Source organism: Dendrobium catenatum, unplaced genomic scaffold (assembly GCF_001605985.2).
Source record: "Dendrobium catenatum unplaced genomic scaffold, ASM160598v2 fragScaff_scaffold_390, whole genome shotgun sequence".
Taxonomy (NCBI): Eukaryota; Viridiplantae; Streptophyta; class Magnoliopsida; order Asparagales; family Orchidaceae; genus Dendrobium; species Dendrobium catenatum.
In genome coordinates, this window is record NW_021318852.1 from 8861399 (window position 1) to 8880453 (window position 19055).

The 19055-nt window shown below is 35.5% G+C and overlaps 1 protein-coding gene across 1 annotated transcript; it reads right to left on the bottom strand.

The window, feature by feature from the left end:
- Positions 1 to 10488: 10488 nt before the first annotated feature.
- On the bottom strand, positions 10489 to 17329 carry LOC110105815 (phosphatidylinositol 4-phosphate 5-kinase 1-like). Its single transcript, XM_020835460.2, has 8 exons — positions 15681 to 17329; positions 15438 to 15605; positions 15126 to 15291; positions 14419 to 14529; positions 14128 to 14321; positions 13927 to 14051; positions 13740 to 13842; positions 10489 to 11670 (listed from the first exon to the last, which is right to left on the bottom strand). The coding sequence occupies exons 1-8, from the start codon at positions 16850 to 16852 to the stop codon at positions 11355 to 11357; spliced, it is 2355 nt and encodes a 784-aa protein (XP_020691119.1). The 5' UTR covers positions 16853 to 17329; the 3' UTR covers positions 10489 to 11354.
- Between the last annotated feature and the right edge of the window lie 1726 nt (positions 17330 to 19055).

A 19055-nucleotide genomic window follows, 5' to 3' on the forward strand; every position in this document is an offset into this window, starting at 1 on the left:
TTTTTTTCCTTCCCTGTAGGTTGTCGTTGCTTGGAGCTTTCGTTGGGTTGGCCTTGGCTTCTTTCAGATGTCCCTCTTGGGTTAATTTGGTTGCCTCCTTTTTCCTTTAGTTTGTTTATTGTAATTAGTTGGAACAATGACTCTTAGATTTTACTTTAAATATTATATTTTTGGATAGCTTTTATTTCATTAAGAACCTGTAACCTTTTATTTATATTAATGTATAGGCCCCTATGTGAATTTTAACCCAAAAAAATGTAAAATTGTGAAACACCTAATAATTAGAAGTCAAAAACAACAAATCAAGGCTTTAAAGATAAATTAGACAAGAAAGTATACAGATTCAATTTTATTTGCATTAAAAGTGCTTATTTAAAACAAAAAAGAAAGTAAAGAAATGAAAATTCCAAACTGATGTTGTGAGTTAAGCAAATATTAGTCCTGTAAAAGCAAATCAATAATGAATAATGAAAAATGTCGCTGCCAAAAGGAGATATTTGTTGAGTTGAACAGCCTTGACAATGACTTGGGCTCACAATTAGGTCCGGTCATGGGTCTGAATGATGACTTGGGCTCACAAATATGTTCCATGTTAAGGTAAAAACAACACTTGTATATAAGTAGTTGTATGCGTGACTCCAATGGAAACTCTACGTTGGAGGGGCAATTTAGAGGAAATATTTCAATGTCATCATTATTTAATTATTATAATTATTTTATTTCCTACATTTACTCTCTTATGCAATTATTTATTATTTTATACTTATAAATTTTTTATTATTATTAATTATGAATCAATTTATTTAATAGTGCAATGTCTAATTATTTATAGATTTTTGGTACACTACTATCTATATTTTATGCCACCTTATGGTCCAATTATTGTGGTGTTTACGTTAAAAAATTTAGTAAAATATGTTGATGTGCTAGCTGTTCTAAATAATTATGTAATATTATGTGTGCTAGAATCACAAAAGTAAGAAACAACAGTAAGAGGTACATAAGAGTTGATTAAATAATTCCAATTTTAAATTGCCCTGGTCTACCTGCTAAGGACAAGTTTTGCGAAAGCAATCAACAAAAACCAATAATGATGGTTGATACTTAACTAAAAATTATTTTGATCGGACACGAATCTTGAAGCATGTTTAAGTTGAAAACTTTTAAAATAAATTTGGGATCATGTAAACTTTTTTTTTCCCGACAAACTTATAGTTAAATTGAACATTTTGATGAGTCATATTCGTTGGACTTTCATTTGTGGACTATCGTCGGGCATCCACCAAATCATCGCTGTCACCGGACCTCAATCTGGCAGCTCCTATTGGATCTCTGCCCAACCATTCCTTTAAGACCTTCATATGGCCACCACCGCTAAGCCTATTTCCGACCTCTGTCACCTAGTCACAGTCTATTGACCTCCATCATGTGTCTAACTACGGTCCATACAATCACTGTCACATGCCTATGATCACTTTGATCTCAATCGCTCGCCAACTACAATCCTCATACCACCAATGCTAGTGGATTATGATCCTTCTGACCTTAGTCGTCTACTTACAATCGTCATCCAAAAATTGTCTCCCAACTACGGTCCTCTGACCACCTTTATGTATGATCCTTTTTACCTGCATCGCCTGTCGATTGCACCCCTCATACCACCTTCGCCTGACTACGGTCCTCCAACCATTATCGGCCTAGTCCGATTTTTCTGACCCAAACGCCTTTAAATTAAAATCCTCAATTATGATCCTTCTAACCTCAGTCATCTACGGACAACAATCCTTTGATCACAATCACCCAACTACAGTCCTTTCGACCTCTATCACCTGACTATAGTTCCTCCAATGGACACCCCCCACTATAGTATCTCTGACCTCCGTCACCCAACCATGATTCCTTTGATTTCCATCGCCTGATTATGTCCATCCTACCACCGTCGCCCGACTACGATTCTTCCAACTTCAGTCGCTCAAATATGGTCCATTCAACCACAATCGCCTGACGGTCCCTCTAACCATTATCACTGGACTACAATTGCTCCTACCTTAGTCACCCAACTACAATTTTGTCGACCAACTAAACATGTATGTTGTCTCTTAAGAATAGTTTCATGACATTTGATTCTTCCAATTCAATCATATTAATTTGCAATATATTATGTATATTTGTTACATTTTACCAACTCATTCCCCTGATGAAGAGCGTCATTTGTAATCAACAATAAATATTGGTGAAATTACTTCAATATGGCAAGGGCTTGTGATTTTTTTTCCTTTTTAGGATTTTTCACGTAAAAATTCTGGTGTCTCTTATGACCCTTGCACCTCTCTCTCTTTTATGTTCGTGTGTTGAATCTTCGGACAAAGCTCAAACATTAAACTCTCAATGATCTCTCGACCGCCATGAATGTTCTTGCACACAACAATGGTATCGCAATGGTCTGATGATGATAAGAATAAATGGTTTTTTTATTTAATAAATATAATATATCATCTTATACATCTTGACAACATGAATCCAACAAAGTTATTACATCAAAATTCTAATTTTATCATAGTATTTTCCTAAAATTATTTTTAAAAAGGTTCATGGATCAATTTTAGTTTTTTTAAAATGATTATAATATACAATCATTTTTATATTAAAATATTTATCTAATGTTGTAGTACACCAATTTTTCAAAAATAAATAGTAAAAATGAGGCCTATAAAGGTTAGGAACTCTAAAATGTTCAAAAATCATTAAATGAACTTCATTAAAATGAGTACATGTTATTGTGATCTAACTACAACAAAGCAATGTGTATAATAACAGATTCTTTGGAGGGTTTCCATTCCACACCCCCTATGATCTATAACCATTCAAATTTTAATCATCAAGATATTATCCATTTTAGTCTAATAGCCTCACGATTTTATCTCATTGATTAACTTCCTATGATGACACCCATTCTAGGATTACACATGTATGAGCACACTTAACTTTGGAGTTTCAAATAAAATTTTAATAGCTACACCAAAAGGGTCTTTAATGTTTAATAGTTTAACTTTATTTTCATAAAAGGTTTCATAATATCCTCCATTTAAATAATTGATATACTTATCAGTTTTCTTAGCCCATAATTATCCATCGTGCTGCTAGGATGGCTCCAATCTTTCCGCTAATGTACTGTTCTGATACAATTTGTAACTACCCAAACACTCAACCATCAAGATATTTTCTATTTGCTCTAATGGCTTTACATTTTTGTCACATTGATTTAACTTCCTAATAAGTCACAACTTATCCTAGAATTACTCCATGAGCATGCTTAACTTTAATGATATAGTAAAATTCAAATAATTATACCAAAAATCATATCGATGTTTAACAGTTTAGCTTTATTTTCATGAGAGATTTCACATGCTACCATCCTACCTGCATAGCTTGCAAAAGATGAATAAGTGCCCAAATCAATTGATCATATTTGATCTTGTATAATTCAACCAACACACTTTTACACACTAATTCATATTAGATCTTTTATATGAATTGGCTCTAAGAAATTAAATCAATGCTTGATAGAGAGAAGAGGATACCTAATCTAATAATAAAACATCATAATCCTGATGTATAAATTAAGAGCTTGCCATCACTTTTTTAACATTCAAGTACATTTATGCACAAAGAAGGAAAATAAGAAATTCCCTCATATATTCGCCTTAGGATTGTCCCATACACCCCGTATTTACTAAATGAGATTCCACCAAAGAAGACGAAGTTGAAAGCTCTTGGAAGGGAGAAATAATTCTGTACGGACGCCAAACGCAGTACCATCCGGAGATTAATCAGAATGGGTCACGTCAACAATACCGAGCCGAGTAACGAGCAAAGGCAACATGGTGCATTCTGGTTGGTCCATTCGACACCCACAGAGAATAACTTGTCCTTGGAAGGATACGAGAGAAATGTTAGAAATCAGAAGCACATTTTCAAAAGCTGTTTGGAGGAGTTGCTTGTTCGCCATTGGGTTAGTTCCATGATTAGTGCCCAGTGTGTTCCTGCTTTGTGAGGCAAACTTCCTTTTTGAGGGAAAAGAAAAAGATTAGAGATTAATTTCAAAGTTCTACTTCGATGGCCAATTTTAATTCGCTGGTTTACTTTTTGTTGAGAGGAGATTGAATTGAGAGAAACATATTATTCTCGTATGCTTACTTGTGGCTTTAACTGTAGAATCTTTTGAATATGTTAGGTGGTGAAATGTCTTGATTATTAATGCGTTAAGGAAAAGGAGGAAAAAAATAAGAATTAATTATTTTAAGGAGATTTATATACATATGATTGAATTTTTATAGATTTATATATTCAATGTCTACATTTTTTATATTACTTTTATAATACTATAATCTATAAAAAATAGAAAAAAAATATTATTAGTACTAAATTATCTGAAATAAAATACATATTTTCATACATATGATTTGATTTTATTTTGCATAAATATAAAACTTTAGATGTAAAATATGTAAACATATTGAAATTTAGAGGAATGTGTGTAAATACAAAGATCTTATTCAAATATGACTAATACTAAGAAATTTGAAATTTTTTAATTACAATAATTTGAATTTTTTACATCTAAAATAGCTTCAAGCTTCATTTGGAACAATTTTCTTATTAATTTTTTAAAGCAACTTTTTAGTACAAAAATTTCTGCAACTAAAATTTTTTGTAACAATAAACTGTTTTAGAAAGCTATCCTGAACTAAACCTCATTGAACTCCTAAAATTATAATGTTTTGTTGGATTATATGTCCATGATGCCAATTAAAAACTTTATAATAGGCTAGGATATATTGAGTTTGGTTATTGGTTGTTTGATAGATGAGAACTATGGATAAGCTCTAAGAGAATGGAGAGAACTACTCATTGTGAGAATCACATGCTAATTCTCTTAGTGAGAACCTTATGTGAGTTCTCTTAGTGAGAATTTTGAGTGAATATCTGAGTATTCTGCTCCATATCTGACTTGTCGATATATACAACTTTTTTTAGCCACAATTATGAGTGAGTAAGGGAAGTAGATGACTCAAGTTCTTGAATGACTTCTAATTATGGGAGTTATAAGGAAATTAACTTGGTTCATATTCATAGAGTTGCTAAACTAGATTTAAGCTTATTAATTGGCTTGTTCATCCTAATCCAAGCAAATATTATATACATTTCTTCCCTAATTCTTAGTATTCCTCTCAAAAAGTAGAGAGGAACTTGAGAATAAATTTGAAAAATCTAATTCATTCTATGTGAATCACTGAATATAGAAGGTTTTAAAAAAGTTTGACTAGTTTTGAAATCCTAAGTATGATAGATGTGTGGTTAATGGATCATGAACCCAAAATTTATAAATATTATATTAAGAGATGCCATAAGAACTCTCTAGCTGAAACTAGCTTGGTTGCTTTATAATTATGATTCTTCTCGAACATTCTACAAAGATTAGGAGGTGTAACTATCTTTCCATCCAACACAACACTTTGGTTATCAAAAAGAGATTCAAAAAAAGTTAATATCAAAAAGAGCTACTAAAGAATCAGTTAAAACCGCAACTCTTAAGACCTTAGTGACGACAAGCTTTATCATTTTTTTCAAATGGAGAATAATGAGTTTGAGAATGATGAGAAGTCGGTCACAAATGATGTTGATATTATAGATGTTATAAACAAAGAGCCAGCCATCAAGACTATTATCCCATCAACAAATGCAAAAAAAAAAAAAAAATGTTGGCTTACTTATATAGTGCAAGAAGCAAGGGAGACTTTACTCTTCAAAAACCTACTTCGATCAGTAGGGGGAGTCTCAAGATCATGTTGAGGAGATGATGAAAGAATATGAAACTCAAAGATGGCAAGTTATTAGGAGATGCTGACTATAGATGATGCGCAAATAATTATTTATGCAACCTAAATTAGGATATTTTTTTATGAAAATTGCATCATTGAAGAAAGTAATTGCGACCCTTAAAACCACTATTAAGTTTGAGAAGTTGAAAGTTTCTTCTCAAGAACTTGACTAGCAGTAGTCGAATGAAGTTGAGGCTCAAATCAATTTGTATACAAGTAGAAGTAGATCTTCCTCAATTGCATAACCGGAAGGTTTTTCTAATAGATTTGTGAAGAAGTCAAATAAGTTAAAAGACTCGAGTAATATTGATGAGGAAGATCTCATAGAAAGATTAACATCCACTGCACAGTCTTATTCCATGTTGTCAACAAAGCTCTTATCTACACTGTTTTCATTACCTGAAGGCCATCTAATATGCACCGACTAAAATTCAAGATTAATTAGACCGTATGGAAAGGGAATGATGCAATTAAAACTAGTTAAATACAAAAGTAGCAATGATAAGGCATTCAAAGAAAATTTCACATTATAGGAATTAAGAATTATATAGTGTGGTTCCAATTGAGATCAATGAATGGCTAAACACCAAGGCATTCAAATATTTAACACTATCACATCATGGTATGTTGATTAAATTTTATAACAATACATAAAATTTAAGAATTACAAGACAATTCAACTCGACTTCATTATTCACACGCTATACTACATATGCATATTCTCTTCTTTGAATGTGGTCGGAAGGACCGTAGTTGGGGCGATATTGGTCAGAAGGACCGTAGTCGGGCAACGATCATCGGAGTGGACTGTAATACGTTGGTTGGAGGAAAGCTCATTAGTGGATTCCATATGGATGTTAGACGGTCATTGTCGATTAGAGGTTCATCAACAGAGGCCTGGTGGTGCATATATATCAGCGATGGTGCCGGGGTGAAGCTCCAGGATTCTTCAAGATCCAAAGCTCTTCTCTTCTTCGTCCTTCTTTCTCCCTCTCCCCAAGTGAAGAATGAGATGTCTATTTATTATTTTCTTAGAGTGCATTGCTAGTAAATAGGGAGAAGATCAAGGGCAAATTTGGCGTGCTCCAACAAATGGCTCATGTTGATTCATTTGATCATGGAGTGTTTACCAAGATTTATGTGCCAAAATGATGTCATAATTAGGCAATCTTGGACTCATCGAGCCACTCGATTTGATTATAAGCATGCTACATTTGGATATTATTTGGTCATCCAATTTATATTTTTAACCTTTCAAATGTGTTTTAGACCCTCTATTTGGACCCATTTGAATTCGGATTTGACCGATTTTGGTATATTTAAGTTCGTATCTTCAAGAAGTTATGTTTGAATATCATTTTGTTGAAATCTAAGTTCGGATGGTCCCATATTTAATTTTTAAAGTTTTTAATACATATTTGTATTGAAATTTGTGTCCGATCAAAATAATTTTTTGATGACATATCACATACAAAGAAAACTGGTTAGCCAAGCCTCAATAAAAGAAACATACTTTGATGACAGATTAATACATACATAACACTAGAGTGTAACAAAGCTCATCATTCCAAAGCAACGTTATGGCCTTATGGGCTGATGGAAATTGGTCATCCCAAGGGATTTCATAAAGAAGCACAGTTTTAGAGATTTAAATGGCATTGAGTGTAGAAAAGAATACAGAAATAAGAGAGATAAATTTATAGATCACCAATCAAAAGACTTATTAAATCCATTTTAGAAGTAAACAAAAGCAATTACTGATAATATCAACTTCTCAGGCTTTGTTTGTTTGAGCGTTTTTTTATCTTTTCCGTTTTTGGAAATGGAGGAATTTTTGTTTGTGTTGTTTGATTCGTCAAATCGCGTTCCCAATAACTCCTTTTTTTTATTTTTCTGCAGTTTTGAGAAAACTTTTTATATATACTTCTCCGTTAGAAAACTCCATTTTCTAAACTAATGTTTTTAAAATTGTCTTTTACAAAAGCACCAAAAAAACAAGTGAAGCCTCAGTATAGTAAATATAAGCATTTATTGTGTTTTATCCATTGAGTTCGTAAGTGTGGCTCGTTGGTTGAGCGAAACACTTCTTTCTCATAATCTCAAGTTCAAATCTCCTAATCTGCCCCTCAGAAATTTAACATGAGTTTTATGATCAATTTATGCATAAAAAATATCTCCCCACATAAGCCAACGAACATGAGACAAGAGAAGAACATGGACGCAGCCGAGCGGTCCTTATCAAAAGAGGAGGCCAAGACCGACAAATACCTTCCTGATTGCACCCTACGCCCAGCGCACGACGCTGAGAGCTCGCTCACTCTGTTCCCTCAATATTAGTGGCCAAGCACTTCCACTTGACCCACTCACCAGCTCTGCATTTCTCCAATTCCATAATTCCACGTTCCATTTCTGCTTGGCCGACGACCTTTCCACGCCCGCACCCCAGACCCCACCCACGTGACCACCTGCTTTTGTGCTTGGGTCCCGCCACTTTTAAAGTTTATTTATTAATTCTCCACTATTTTATATTAGCCGGTCAACAGATCCAGGAAATGGGAAGGGGTTAAGCTTTGTTAAGAGGTGGTAGGTAGCGTTATAGTACCAAAGCGGCTCCATTAATTGCTGGGAAGGGTTTGGACTGGGCAATTTCGAGCGCTACTTTCTTAGAGATGTCTCTCTCCCTTTGATCTGCTTAAGGTTCGAAGTAAAGAAGAGTGCACCGCATTTATTATGTTCAAAGAGTGGCCCAAATGAGTTGTTGTTCTCGATGTAACAAACTACTTATTTCTGCACTTAATTTGATCGACTTTTTTGGTTGATGTACAACCCGTCATAGAAGTTCTATGTGGACAGGGAAATTTGCAGAAAATTAAAAAAAAAAAAAAAAATCTGACTGAGATAATGAAGATAATGTGAATCTCTGTACAAAGAATAAACTATACAAAATAAATAAATAAATAATTTTTTAATGCCTTGTGGGGTATTTAGATATTAGCGGGGACCAAATTTTATTTTTTTTGGCATTTTATAAAGAAAAATAAATACATAAAATAAATTTTTGTACATTTAAAATTCCTTAAAATTTGCATTATTCTTGTATTTAAAATCACTAGAATCAAGTGATCACTAAGGTTCTCTTGTTTAAGAAAACAATAAGAACGCTATAACAAACAAAGACAAAATTTCACATTGTGAATCCTACTAGCCACCATCACCAAATTACCCACCTCTACTGAATTTCAATACATTTGAAAATATATTATAGCAAACAAAAACCTATTCATTTAATTTATATTAAATAAATAACTAAAAAAATATCAAATAAATAACTATGATATTTTCACAATACATTCTATTATTAAAGTAAATGTATTTTAAAAACATCTAACCACCACTCAAAGATAAAAAAATTACAGAAAAATAATATAAAATAAATTTAACATGGCATGCAATGTTATGCTAAAATAATAAAATAATATGAAGCTTTACAAAACAGATCCCAAGTAGTTAAGATTGGACCATCGACAGCAATGATAACATACTTGAAAAAAAAAACCATGTTAGAAAGGAGTATAATATCATTTAGAATAACAAATTTAACATCTCTATTTTGGCATTTATCAACAAAATCTTAGACGCCAAATTTAAGCAACAAAAAAAAAATATTAGAAGATTATTATTTAAGGAGATTGGCCAACAAAAATTTTGATCTGCACATGTTAGCCAACCAAATAGGAATGTTTGCCAGCCAACTAAGTAAAAAGAAATGCTTATTGGTGTAAAAAGGATGCCAGAAAAAACATCAAATGAGAATATGAGATGAAGATTGAAGATCAAATATGCATAAGATAGAAACTTCATTCCACTTTATGTTTTCGGTAAAATTTATCCACCATTGCAGGCTTGCAGCATTACTCTATAACCAGATTACCCTCATATAGGTTGGTAGTTCCACTGTTTCTTATTTCATATAGCTTGGAAGCTATCAAAACTAAATTGAGCAGATACAGATAGAGAGAGATACGGTGTCCCCCGACTCGCTTTCTCACACAATCTCTCTCTCTCTCTCTCTCTCTACAAGCCCGTCGTGCTCTTTATTTTTACTAAAACAAGTGCGTTCTGTCGCACTCAAGGATTATATAACTAAAATCAAGAATGGGAAACTTCAACAAAAAAGAATGAGAGAGAAAGGGTATGTACGGAAAAAGGATTTCCTGACTGACATGAACTTTGACCTATGAAGAGAAATAGAAGCGTAGAGACTGATAGAAAGAGAAACAAAGAGGATGGGCTACAGATGCACGAATTCCGAAGCACCAGCGTTTTTCTTAAATATTTTATAAATATAGGCAAAATTGAACCCCCAAAGGCCAAATTTTAACTTGGAAAACTTGCATGAAATAAACTGTAGCGCTTAAGCCCTTTCTTGGCCTTCCTGGAATGTCTAGAGAATAGGAACGAATTTTCCTTTCTTCCTCTCTTGCCCTTGTAAGCAGGGTGGCAGAGCCTGTCAAAGAGCAGCGGTGGCCAGCCCCCGGCCCACCTTCGCCACTTCAAAAGTGAGCATACCAGAATTAGGGCAAATAGGGAAAAATAGCGAAAGAAGGGGGGAGAATATGGTAAATGAATATAAGAGAATAAATTATTGGCAGAGATACAGAAAGAGCATATCGGATCGGCCCCTGCATCTTCGTTGTAACGCTTTACACTCCTTTTGATGCGCTCTCTCCCTCTCTCTCTCACAGAAGAAATCAAACACGCACATTACACTCCAACTCTACAAATTCTTATTACAGCAAAGCTTTGCTTTTTTACCACTTCCAACAAGGCGCTCTGCTGCGTCTCTGCAAAAGGGCTACAACCTCCTAAGACGAATATAATTCTGCAAAAGAGAAAACAACCGCACAATGGTGGGAGGAGAAAAAGAGAGTAGGGGTCCATGGTGAGAAATGAAAGGTTAGATTGTGAAATATTTTAAATAATATAATAATATAATCATAATAATCCACCCATCATAATCATCATCATCATCATCGGCCACATCCTCATCTCATAATCATACTTCTTTTCTGTACATCCGCATTATTCAAATTGCCAAAACGCCAAAACAAAAGCTTTCCTTTGCCCTCCCCCCTCCCTATTCAAACAGCAATATCGCCCTATTACTTTTCCTTACTGTAGCATCGTTCTCCAAACGGGAAAACTTAAAAAGTTTAAAAAATTAACAAAAAAAATGTCCCACGAACCTCCCTCCCCCCAAATTTGGCATGTACAGTCTCACTCACCTCCATGGCTGAGCTTCAAAAATCAGCCCCGCTCACCGATTGCAGTAGCGTAACACTCGCTGCCGGTTATGAAGCCTTGGCTTTCTCATCATTTCTATATTGGCTTTCCATCGATGAGGTTGGAATCATGTTGGTTCCCATCATCAACTTGTAAAAATAACTGGCATAATCTCTACTTCCTTTTTGATCAATCATCGTCTTCCTTGAAGACTCTGCTGATGAAATCTCGAAATCTTCTCGAGTAAAGCTTTGGGTCCACAGCTGAGATGGAAGTGGGATCAACTTGCAGCGACTTGTATGCGTGTTCGAGTTTCTTACTGATATCGTAATCTTGAAGAATGTCAATCACTCCAAAATAGAGGATGACTTCGTAGACTTCGCCGTTTCGAGCGGGAGGCATTAGAAGGCCGCCACCAGCAATAGGGGAATGATCCGAGTCGCTCCACCTCAACACGTACTCAGCCCTCGCTGGCATATTTGCGCCCAGACGAATCGGCTGTTTTCTGTATCCAAAATATAAAAGTAGATTAGGTAATAATGAACGAGTAATATGGAAACAATCGGATCATGAAATCTATCCAAGATTTATTTGACGAGTTCTTTGTTTGCATTAAAAAGGACTGGGGAATATGGACACGAATAAACAAGTAGGGGCCACAATGATGCAACGTTCATCTCATGCATGCTAGGAAGACGGCAATTAACTTGCATAATTATGAGAATTAATCATTATTAAAATTAAAAAAATACTTCTCGTTGGTTGATGAAGCATGGAACCCGCCGATTAATATTGATATTCTAAATTAAAAATATTTCTATAGAAATTAGGCAAATTTACTAGAATAACAGCTACTTGCAACTTTAATTGAAAAACGATCGCACACCAAAGCGGTAATAAATAATAAACCAAGTGGCTTCATGGATATAACAATAAATAGGCGTCCAAAAGTGTCTGTATATGATAAGTTTTTGGAAATAAATCGATGAGACGAAACAAAAAAAAAACAAGAGGAAAACAGCTGAAAAAACGCCATGATTTATTAGGGAAAAACTCAAAAATGGGAAAAAAATCATAGGGCTGCAACACACCAAGAAATTCATGATGAAAATCGAGAGAAGTTGTACAAATATCTCTTCTCATTCCCACTCTTTTGTCTGTTTTCACTTTACCCAGAATTATCTACTCAAAACAAATAAGACACGAACTTAAAACATTCAAATGACGCAACCCCTTCAAATGAAATAAGAAATAAGATAAACTACTTAGCCCAACTCAAAGCGCCATGACACAGGGGCTGGAGCATCACTCACTTTGCATTCTATCTCCAGCCCGAACCTGATGCACTGCAGCAATCAAAACTACAGTGCAGCGACACTAGAAAACTGTATAGGTTGTAAGTTTTATAAGTCAATAGTACAACCCATAACACAATTGGATATCACATGAGGCTAACAAAATTTTTTCAAGTGCTCTGTTTAGGGAAGGTTTATATATCCATAGAAAACAGGTGCAAAGATACTACCTACTTTAGCCTGATGGTTGAGTGATTTGGCTCTAATCACAAAGTCCTGAGTTGACGACCTACTATGTAAAGGTATGTGCATGAATTTATGATTAAATAATAAAAACAAGCCACAAGGTGTGAGAGTTGTGAGCATTAGGTTAACTTCTAGTAATAGTTGAAAATATATATTAATCTAGAAATACCTAGTGGTAGGGTCTCTATCTTAAGATAAAATTTTTAGGTTAAAAATAAGTTTAATCATGAGGGTCTCTAACTAAATTTTAATGCTCTTTAATTCATAATTCCTAACAAAAGCACATTGGCTCATGAGACTTCGTTACTATATAGAGTATAGTTCAAAGTGACTCTTACAAAAGCACCACATTATTAATTTAGCTTCTTTTGCATAATATTCGAAGATCTTATAAAGATTCAATTTGGCCAATATATATAGATGTGGAGAACTTTTCTAAGATAGTTCGTTTAGAGAAGTTTGGCATCCATCTAGATCAAGTATAGTGTGTTAAGGGACATGAGTATTAAATTTAATCCCACAAGAGAATTTAAAAAAAAAAAAATTGGGTACTCAAATATAAAGTGAATGGCCCACTCCAATAGTATTAAGATTTTGGGTTCATTACCTATGTAAGTAGCACAATTTTAATATACCTTAGTCAACATTCTCTAACATAGGATGCTATCCAAGGATCATTTTGCATGTCAAAAAATTTGAGGTCATTTTACACGTGCATGATACTAATTGAAATAACAGCCAAGAATAAGATCATGGAGTCGTTTTCATTGTGCTGAATATTGAAAATAAAGGGGTGGGCAACCTAAATTGAAGTAGGTGAGAGTTTGTTTTTGCTTGTAACTCTTATAGTTTTCTGCGGTGGGAATTCAATAAGTTTTCTCTAACGTGGCAAAGAGCAGATGGAGCATGATTAAGCAGTTAGATTATAATATATTAATATCTACAAGCAATAGCTAAGGTGGCATTTACCGCTAGCTTCCAAAAGTGAAGGCGGATATTAAAATCTTTCTAGAAAAAGGGTCCAAAATCATACCTTCCATCAACAAATCTGTTAGTATCCCGCCAACCTAACTCCGAGAAGCAAACCTCAACCAAGGTCCGTCCACCTGGTAATGGTTCACTCTTGCTAGAAATTTCTGGTAAATAATTCGATAATGGATTAGATATAGTGGCTTCATCTATACTATGTAGCAATAGGAACCATTCCAAATTTAACTTACTTTCTGAAGCAGCAGGCATCCCCATCTTAGAAGCTGATAAATCATCTCTGAAATGAAGTCCCACCAAAAGACTATAATCCATTATACCTACTGCTTCCAGAAATTCACAATCCCGTTCAATTTGCCTACATAAACAAACATATTAGAATGACTGACAAAGCATAAGCCTATAAAGGGAAAATCAGCCACATCTTCTTATACCAAATAAGTTTCTTGAACCAAGTTGATTGCAAGCGGAATACAAAATTAAGATCCAAATCCTTCAGAGTTGTGGTCTCATCAATCTCTTCCTCAGCTTTCTCTGTAGTCCGGCCATGAGATGAGCCTTTTAGGTCGAAGCGTCTATGAATTCTATACTCTGAGCAGAATAGGTTGCCCATTACAATGAAACGAACCTGATAAAGAGAATGTAAAGTAAGAACAGATGATAATTGAGGATTGTGTAAGCAGAAACAAAGACCTAACACATCAAGCATTGCAACATATCAGCACCTTCTGTCCACCATTTGGCTTCACGCAATGCACCCCATAGAACTTTGTAACTAATGAACTCTCATACTTGCAAATATGTTGGTAATAGCTAGCTAGCATCCTAATGAGAACCTGCACAAGAAATAGAAAGCAAACTAAGGTAATAGCAAACAGAATTCTACAAACTATAGCTAATCTTTTCTGGCGGTGAGGCACATTAGAAGAATTAAAAAATATGATAAGCATTATGCAAGTTCATTTTTTTAACACAAGAACATTTTTTAACAAAATAAAAATTGCGCCTGCTTATTTATTACAAAGAAATAAGAATATTAGAGAATTAACACGAGAGTTATATTCCAAAGGAACTTATTAGGTATATTATTAAATGGTGGCAAAAATCAAGAATCTAATTATTCAAATAAATAGAATTATAATTGGGTTGCATGAGTGCAAGCTTTACCCCAAACAACTTTTAGACTAATCTGGGAAAACAGATTCGCCAAGTAATCGGTACATAATAGTCAAACTCAATTTGAAAACAACTAAATATATAAATAATCTGTAAATAACAGTATAATAATATTCTAGAGAATATTTCATCAGAAAATAATTATGTCAGAGGACATCTTTCCGACTACTTGAAACGGTGAAGAGAAGGAAGGGTGACATTTATATAACAGGATACCCTAATAAATAAAACTGCGCTGAAAAACTGGGTATCCGACCTTGACTTCTGATTTCTTCACTGTTTTGATCATGAAGCGATCATCCTGAGTTAGATAGAAGAAGCTTCCGCTCTTTCCCGGGGAAGATAGCTCTCTCAGAGCATCATTACCGCATATGGCCATCATATAATCGGCTGGATCCACTGCAAACAATTTTCTCAGATGTCTGCAACCAAAAGACCAAAGAAGTTAATTCCCATAATGAAAGGAAGAAAATTAGGAAATATATTCATCAAATACCAAATTCACAACGTAAGGAACTCGGTGAGAAGAAAAAAACAGTGTAAAGAGTACCACAATGTGAATCAGTACCTGAACACCATGGGGCAGTAGTCTTTCCACCTGAACTCTGCTGTCTGGTGGGGCGGGGTAATCTTTGATCCTTCAGGAGGAAATCTTGTCCAATATTTTTCCCTTGGATCAAAATCACTGGATCTTAGCTCCCTCATCTGCAATGCAGCTGGTTTTCCCACAGAGTATCTGCAACCAAAACCACATCAGCAACCTTTGCAATTAAGGGATAGAAGAATCGGAAAGGAAAACACGCAATAGTACCTGATGCCCAATTGAAGGTTAAGCATCAGATCGTAGTTCTTATGCCCCTTCGATATTGTTTGCCCCGGCTTCTTAAATTCGCTAGTAGTAAAACAGCAAGGATTTCGGCGCCGGAGCTCCCTAGAAAGATCACTTTCCTGGGAAAACTCTGTTCCGTCCTTGTAGAGCATGGAGGCCTCAAAAGTATCGATAATATCGCAGGTGATGTCACCTGCATCACCATCGGACTCCCATATACAGATCCTAGGGAAGTTCTTCTCAGCGGCACTGCACCTGGCCAGGGTAACGTCAACAGACGACCGCTTCCTTGACGCTGGAAACGGAGGCAGATTGTCCTCCAGGTAAGAGAATGAACTCCTACTAGCACCTCCGGAGAGTGTGGCAGCAGGGTAGAAGGTTCCGTTGAGCTGCTGCTGGCTTTTGAGGTCCTTGCTCCAGCTTCCAACGTAGCAGCTGCCATCAGGCCAAGTGAAGACACCGCTCCCTTTGGGCACGCCATTATCCCACTGACCATCGTAACGGTTGCCGTTGCCCCAGATGAGCACTCCCCTGCCGGTGATTACGCCGTTGCGCCACTCTCCAATGTATTGGTTACCATTGCGCCAGACGTAGCGGCCTTGACCGTCCTGCAGGTTTCGCCGCCACTCCCCCTCGTAGAAGTCACCGTTCGCGTAGGATTTACAACCAAAGCCGTGCTTCCGATCGGCGATCCAAGAACCACGGTACGTGTCACCGTCGGCACCGATGAACGTCCCGAAACCCTCCATTCTCCCGGTCTTGAACTCTCCTTCGAAGGTCGCACCCGACGGCCAAGAGAACTTCCCCTTCCCGGCAGCCTTTCCTCGGCGCCAATCACCCTCATACATACAACCGTCAGTCCAAAGATACTTTCCCCGGCCGTGCGGTTCGTTTCCGGCAAAAAGGCCGCAGTAGAGATCTCCGTTTGAGAGGACCTTCTCCACCTCCACCGCTCGGCCGCCCTCCGCCACCAACGTCGTCGGCGTCACTCTCCTCCCTCCTCCGCCTCCTGCCGATCTACTCCTTATAGCAGTGGCTGGCTTCGCTGTCCCTTCCGCCTCCACCTCCACCTCCACCTCGCCTCCGGCACTCTCCAAGACCCAGCCTCGGTTAACCCTAGCCGTTCTTCCGTCTGCCAGAACCTGGCGCCGCATTCTCTGCACTCCGCCACCGCCGTCAGACGCCGCTGATCGGGCCCCACATTCTTCCAGATCGTACTTAGGTTTACTTTATCCCACCCTAAATGCTCCGTCTCGCCTATCTTCCTCAGGAGGCCCTTGCCTTGGGCAAGAAGCAGCAGATCCTCTTGTTCAACGAGCAAAGAGAAGAGAGAGAAAGAGAGTGATTACTGCTTAGAAGACTCTCTTTGTAAAATTATAAACAAAAAACAAAGAAGCGGAAGGAAAAGCTAAAGCTGGAAGAAAGGGGAAGGGGAGAGAGAGAGAGAAAGAGAGGGGAAGAAAGAGGTGGGGGATTTGCTTTGGCTCGCTGCAGTTGCCCTCGGCCTAGGAAACGTTGCAGAAGAAGAGGAGAGAGGGGGCATCGTAATATAATCCGGCACAGCTGTTCAGTCACAAAATGACACAATTGACCTTCTGCTGCCTGTCAAATGCCCTTCCCTCCATGTTCCATGTTTTCCTATCATCGACGAAGGGAATTCCTATTCTTCTTGTGCTGCATTGTATCGATAGCTTGGTTGAATAATGGGATCAATTTTAAATTTGATTTTGATTTCTATTAAATTGATAAATATTTTTCAAAAAAAATATTATTTGCGAAATGAAATAAAAAATAATTAAATTTTAAATTAAAAAAAAAATAAATTTTCGTTTCAAGAACTACTTAATTAAAATTTTCAGCAAAACTTTGCTCAAATTCTTGATTTCCATTTAAATTTTGAAAATTTTGCCATGAGCTTCATCATGAAAATTTAGTATTATTTTCAACTATCATTGATTAGGCAACTCAACTTAGCTATATTAGTTCAAAAGTTTTGGCTATTAACTAACAGATTTTTGGTTTATGTCTTACGTATGTGATATGTGTACGAATTTGTTAAGATTAACCTAAAAAAATTACCATTGATTCATATGACTCATATGAAAGATTTAGACTTAGGCTTCGTTTGGGACGGCTTTTTTATTGCTTTCTAAAACGGAGTTTTAATACAAATTTTTTTATTTTTATACTAAAACTTCATTTTAGAAAGCAATGAAAAAGCCGTCACAAACGAAGCCTTAGTTTGGGATGACTTTCTTACTGCTTCTTAAAGCAGCTTTCTATTATAAAAGTTTTAACTTTTATAATAGAAATCTGTTTTAAGAAGCAGTAAGAAAGCCGTCCCAAACGAAGCCTTAAATTTTATATTTAGATAAGTAAATTTGAACAAGGTTTGTAACAAATTGAGCCAGACCAAAAACCAAGTGTCTACAAGCAAACAATTAAAATTCAAAAATTGAATTGTATATTACTAGTCAAACAATAATAGTCATATCATGAAACTCTAATAATAATGGTAGCAATTGTTAAGGATGGCCGATAAAGATAATTTTCAAAAAATGCAACAAAGTACCTTAGCTCTTTCAGCCACTCAAAATCCCTTTTATCGAAAGAATGAGATCATATTTATAGCATTTATATAAGAGCATTCTGCCAAAAAATCAAAACACTCCATCATATGGCACGTATTAATCCTTTTTATCATAGATCATTTATGAAACATCTGAATTCCTTTACGATTCCATAATCAAATGATCTTAAGTTTATTAGATTTGTCTTATCGAACAATTCAATTTTATTATAAGCATGACATAATTTAAGACCTTTTAGTTCTTCAATTAATTAAGATGTTTTTAAATAAATTTCAAATATTTAACTTAAGCTCTGACCAAATTATACGTTCAATCAGACAAATTTGTAGAAATTGAAGTTCTGATGATCTTTAATTAATTCTGAAAAAAAAAATTATCATATTATCTTAAATTTCACGCCGATTTTCTTTATTTTGTTTTCCTTTAGAACACCTGGAGTGGAATTAAAAAGATATTTGAAAAGGACATTTGAATAAAACCCGATATATTCTTTGAACCTTTTCAATTAATTGGAGACACGTTTACGGTTTAGCTCATGCCCAAAGGAATATCTCCTATCTTAGTAGAAATCGCACTGATTGCAGGCCACGTATTATAATGATTCAAAAAATATAAATTATGTAAGCATGATATTTAATTATTTAAGAGTAGCTAATGAATTTATTTGATTAATAAGATTTATCAATTATAAAATATATTGAGAATGGTTTTAATTAATTTCATAGTATTTTCTTGATTTCAATAGAGTATTATCGACCGGCCAGTT

Bases quoted from the DNA above. Each gene is read 5' to 3' on its own strand.
- LOC110105815 (XM_020835460.2), bottom strand. From the start codon at position 16,852: ATGCGGCGCCAGGTTCTGGCAGACGGAAGAACGGCTAGGGTTAACCGA. The intron at 15,606-15,680 runs GTACTATTGCGT...TTTTGGTTGCAG, and splicing joins AACCTTCAATTGGGCATCAG to ATACTCTGTGGGAAAACCAG. The intron at 14,052-14,127 runs GTATAAGAAGAT...TTGTTTATGTAG, and splicing joins TGGTTCAAGAAACTTATTTG to GCAAATTGAACGGGATTGTG.